Raw genomic sequence first — 5,538 nt, forward strand, 5'->3', positions numbered from 1 at the left:
CGTGTGCTCTTCCGATCTTAATTTAATGTAATTACTCTGTGTGAGATGAGTTTCATATTTAATTCATAAAATTGATTCATAAAAAATTGAAAATGCTGCAAATGTAAGAACTAATATTCCACAAATAACTGTTTAGAAATACGCAATTTAAAACATGTAATTTACTCAAACCATAAAAGATTCTGCCTTTTTACTTTAAATCGCCTTGACTTCACTTCTGCCACGTTTACCGCCAATTTTGGTCGTTGGAGCATTTAAATGACAGAGAGCACTATAGAAAAGTAGAGTCCTAGATTATCAGAGAAGCGCGACCGGCTTATGGCAGTATCGCAAAAGTACTAGAAAATATTAAAAATGACGTCGAATGGCCAATCATAAGATTGATTTATTCGGCAGCCATTTATAATAGCGATAAATCAATCTTATGATTGGCCATTTGCGAGTCCAATCAGGACTCGTAACACCGGTCGCGCTTCTCTGATAATCTAGGACTCTACTGCTTTCTACAAAATTCTTGTATGAAAACAGAAAAATTTATATCTTATAGAACAGTAGTGGGATGACGCGTAGCTCTGACCGTAAAAGTGTAAAACGATCGACTTGTAGTCGACAGGTCTCTGGTTCAAATTTTCAAAATGTTCAAATCCCGGGACCAGAAAGGATCCTCTCTGCCGGGACTCTGTCATTCCACAATAGACTGGTAGCTGATCTACATTGCAAAAGGAGCAAAGGTACCGGCCAATCCGGTTACTACTACCATGATAAAGTTCTTGATTCAAAGACCGTCGTTCGTAATATTAATTGTAATACAGAATAGTTGATACTATTAGTAGAGCTACTAAGATAGATACTTTATTTGATACTATCAAATAAAAATTGAGAATAATTATAAAACATAAAGCTAATATAGCTGCAAATAAAAATTGCATCGAATTACATTCCTGTTTGAAAAAAAGTAGTCATTCCTGTTTGAAAAAAAGTGCTTCCTTTTTTAATTTATGTTATCGTTTTAAGGAAATATTGTAATTCTAATTTTTTTGTATTTTTTTGTATATTACTTAGTTTATATCCTAGTGTTCCTATAACAATAAATTTTGACAAGGGATTAATAAAATTTTTGTAACTCAACGAAATATATGTTTAAGATGATCTTCTTAAAGATGTAATTGCTTAATATATATATCGAAATAATTATATTAAATTAAGTTTCATATACATCTTGAAACATTAGCGTTTAAAATGTTATAAATGTGTAAAGACCTTGCAAAGTCTTTCTTTTTCGTACACTACAGAAATATTATTCCACTTATTGTTAGTATTTTTAAATTTACGGTGATATGTTTTTACACTAATTTAATAATAAATCATAGGTATATGCAACATAATAATAATTATAAAACAGATAATCATACTTAATGCTTATTTATTATAATTTATAAAATATATAATCACTTAATGTTATAGCTGCAAATAAAAATTGCATCGAATTACATTCCTGTTTAATAAAAAAAAGTGCTTCTTTTTTAAATCTATTATATCTATTATATCATCGTTTTAAGGAAATATCGTAATTTTAATTTTAATTTTTTTTATTTTACTTGGGTTATATGCTAGTGTTCCTAGCAATAAGTTTTGCCAAGGGATAAAATTTTTGCAACTCAACGAAATATATGTTTAAGGTGATTTTCTTAAAAATGTAATTGCTTAATATATATATATATATCGAAATAATTATATTAAAAATTAAGTTTATTAATTAAACATACTTATCTTGAAACATTAGCGTTTAAAATGTTATAAATGTGTAAAGACCTCGCTTTTCTTTTTTTTTTTTTACAGAAATATTATTCCACTTAGAAGTATTTTAAAATTTACAGTGATATGTTTGTACACTAATTTATAATAATAAATCATAGATATGTGCGACAATAATAATAATTATAAAACATGTAGTCATATTTAATGCTTATTCATTAATTTATAAAAATGAATTATATTCCTAATTTCGAATTACATTCCTGTTCGGTGAAAGGAAAGTATTGTAATATGCTTCTTTTTTTAATCTAATAAGTGTATTAACTTAAATTAATTTCAATTGTGTGTATTCGACTACGTCAGAAGTAATCTAATAAATTTTCACATTTCAATTTCACCAAGCAGAAAGGTAATTAATTATCGATTTCTATTTGTACTCTTTCCGACGTATAATATAATTTTAATTTCGAGACAAATTCTTCAGCACGATTGAAGAGAAAGAGAGAGAGAGGATACCGTTAAAATTCAGATAATTCTCGCGAGAAAGTTAATTCACATAAAAACAAAAATGTATTAATAATTCGTTCTTGTTTAAAAGATGAAAGGTAAGTTACTCGGGGCCGTCGCTAGTTTCGGAGTGTTAACGGTTCTGGGGCTGTGCGGTATCTTGCGCGCGGAGCCGGGAGTGGCAGGGGTTGTTGTTATTGCTATTCCGGAGAGATGTTTCCTCAACGGTTTCATGGGCGTTCGTACCGGAGGTTTGTTAACATTGATTTTATTGACGTTTCTTAATATCTGTTCCGGCAACATCGAGCTGTGCAATTCCTCCCTGCCCGTCATATGGCCCTGAAACTGATTGTATGTCGTGTCTGTGATGCTGTTACTGGGTGACATCGATTCCTTCCTCCTCTGCCCGCCTTTGGAAGATCTACCCGATTTTTGATTGATCTTCGGAGGCTTTCCGAAGCTTCTTCTGATCTTGGACGCGGTGACGGTGGGCTTAGTCTTGTCGCAATTTTTGTTTCTGCGTTTTATCGACGAGTTGGGAGAGGGGCTGAACAATTTGCGTTTCGACAGCCCTAGCGTCGGACCTCTGTGGATGCTCAAGTGGGACATACCCGGTGTACGTTTGGAGCTGTTTAACGGCGATTTCTTGATGGATTTAGAAATCGCTTCTTTCCTTGCCTTTTTTATCGATTCCTTCTCAATAGTGATGCTCTCCCATGTCTCCGCCAAAACATTTTCCAACGATGTACCATTAATGGTAAACGTCTGATTGTGCTTGGTTTCGTATTCATCGATCAACTGCTTCAATTCCGCTTCTATTTTAGGCAGCTTCTTTTGGATCACTTTGCGTTCTTTTTCTTCCATCAATAATTGGCCTCCGCGGTTGTGATAACGATCCGGATTGTTCGCCCGCTGAAGCAATTCCTTTACTTTCATTATCAGACTTTCGCGTTGCTCTAGAAGCTGAAATATCATTTTGTTGTCGTTATAAAATTTCCGCAGCCTCTCCACTTCTAATTCGTGCAACGTCAATAGATCCTCCGTGAATGTGTTGGAGTAAAACGGCGCGAATGCGTTCCTCTCCGATTCACAGCATTTGCATTGGTCCCACAAATGCGTTAATTCATATCGGACCTGTGTGACGTACTTACATATATTCTCTTTCCTTTTCTCTTTGCAACGCTTTATCTCTGCGGTAAGGGCATTTATGGTACTATTACTGTAACCAGGATACCTCTCGAGAAACGACTGACAAACGTCGGCAGGTTCGTCAAGATATTTCCACAACTCCAATAAATCTTCCCTCATTTTTTCAACACAACACTTTGTTTCTTCCACTTTTATACTCAGCTCGTCCCTGAAATCTCGCAGTTTCATCATATTGTTGCTACTCAGCACAAACTCCTCGGGATTGTGACAGACTAACTCTACGAATGGTGAAGATGGAGATACGTCTAAATCATTCATCATCTTGATTATGGAACGGCGTATATCTGTGAAATCAGACTCCAAGCGTGCTTTCTCGCTCTCCTGTTTTTGCAAATAAAGCTTAAAACTCTCAAGATCTTGCTCCATGGGCAAAACACTCGCGGAGATGGGCAGTGCCTTGCAGCCAAGCCTCTTGCAGATGTCATGCTCCTTCGTCAACAACTCCTTCAGGATCACCATACGTTCCTTCTTCTTGAACTCTAGATCTTGCAAATCTGTTTGAAGCATCTGCTCAACTTTGCACAAGGGGATCTGCTCGTACGTTTTAGTCGACACGTCCAGATGTAGTTCCGTGCGCAACGACGTTGTTTGCTTCAACAGATTTTGTATGCTGGCTAACAACAGCTGCTTCTTCGACTGCGTCTCGGCCACCATGTCGTTAATTAGGTCATGTATGTGACTGTACGTCTGGTCATAGTATGACAATTGCGTGTCATCGTCGCATCCGATGTCTTCCCAGGTGTTCTGCATCTCCTCCAACCCCCGTTCAAGTTCCACGACCACCTTCGATACGACTGGCTTCCACTTCGGTTGCTTCGACATTCTCACTCTCCGTTTTTATTTTCTTCGAGAAAGAATATTGCAAGTTAGGAATACGGCCGCTTTAAATTGTGCGTCGTTGTATACATACCTCGATTCTCACAAAGTGTCTATTGCACGAAAGAAATTCACAAGCATCACTCTCGTCAGGAAACGATGCCACAGTGAACACAACACACATGCCGTTACCTTTTGAATTTCAACGGCTCTGCGCGTGTTTTTGCTCGATGGCGTTGTTGTCGCGACATCGGCGCGTTCCGAAGTTCATCGAGAGTGCGTTCCAACTACTTTAGGCTAGAGTCCTAGATTATCAGAGAAGCGCGACCGGTGTTACGAGTCCTGATTGGACACGCAAATGGCCAATCATAAGATTGATTTATCGCTATTATAAATGGCTGCCGAATAAATCAAACTTATGATTGGCCATTCGACGCCATTTTAATATTTTCTAGTACTTTTGCGATACTGCCATAAGCCGGTCGCGCTTTTCTGATAATCTAGGACTCTAGCGCTGACCAATCACAAGAGCCTTCCTATAGATTGCTTTCATTAGATCTATTGGAATAACGTTTGTCATTGGCTCGCGTGGATTACGCACTAAACAAATTCCGCTCAATGGAACCGACGAAACATACTTTTACGGAGCGAAATATGCGGAATGTCGATATTGAGAGGAATCCGTTCCGCAGTTCCGCATCCCATGTGACTTCATCCTAACAGCGACCGGTGTTTAGAAGCTTTCTAGTTCCAAGCGCTGTGATTGGCTTATGTCCAATCGTAATGTAGTTAATCAGATATCACCCAAAACGATATATCAGCACGTCTAAAAATCGTTTAAAATATGACTTAAATATGACTTAAATAAGACGTCGTTAATTAAAAAACAATTATATTCAAAAGACATCTAAAAGACGTCATAAATCAGGAAATATGACGTCTATAAGACATCCTAGAGACATCATAAATCGGGTCATAAGACCCTTAAGGTAGTACACTCGCAAATTCAAAATATTGAGAATTTCTTGAAATTGAAACTATATGTTGTACTAGAAGTCGTTGACACGCTTGTGCAATTAGAATGAGATTGACCATCTCAATACTGAGATATAAGCAATTAAAAATTGCAATTTTTATACGTGTTGCCCATACAAAGTCGATAAAAATGTCGCGTTTATTTTTGTAGGGCCTAAACTAGTATTGAGATTTTAATAAAAAACGAGTATGTGATGAAGGGATATGAAATGAATA

General features: G+C 36.5%; 1 protein-coding gene across 1 annotated transcript; it reads right to left on the reverse strand.

The window, feature by feature from the left end:
* Positions 1-2,000: 2,000 nt before the first annotated feature.
* Positions 2,001-4,528, reverse strand: LOC105457161 (protein regulator of cytokinesis 1-like). Its single transcript, XM_011701674.1, has 2 exons — positions 4,382-4,528; positions 2,001-4,315 (listed from the first exon to the last, which is right to left on the reverse strand). The coding sequence occupies exon 2, from the start codon at positions 4,291-4,293 to the stop codon at positions 2,347-2,349; it is 1,947 nt and encodes a 648-aa protein (XP_011699976.1). The 5' UTR covers positions 4,294-4,315; positions 4,382-4,528; the 3' UTR covers positions 2,001-2,346.
* Between the last annotated feature and the right edge of the window lie 1,010 nt (positions 4,529-5,538).

Source organism: Wasmannia auropunctata, unplaced genomic scaffold (assembly GCF_000956235.1).
Source record: "Wasmannia auropunctata unplaced genomic scaffold, wasmannia.A_1.0 LD335358.1, whole genome shotgun sequence".
Taxonomy (NCBI): Eukaryota; Metazoa; Arthropoda; class Insecta; order Hymenoptera; family Formicidae; genus Wasmannia; species Wasmannia auropunctata.

What these genes read in the sequence shown, in the direction of transcription:
- LOC105457161 (XM_011701674.1), bottom strand. Translation starts at nt 4,293, where the DNA reads ATGTCGAAGCAACCGAAGTGGAAGCCAGTCGTATCGAAGGTGGTCGTG.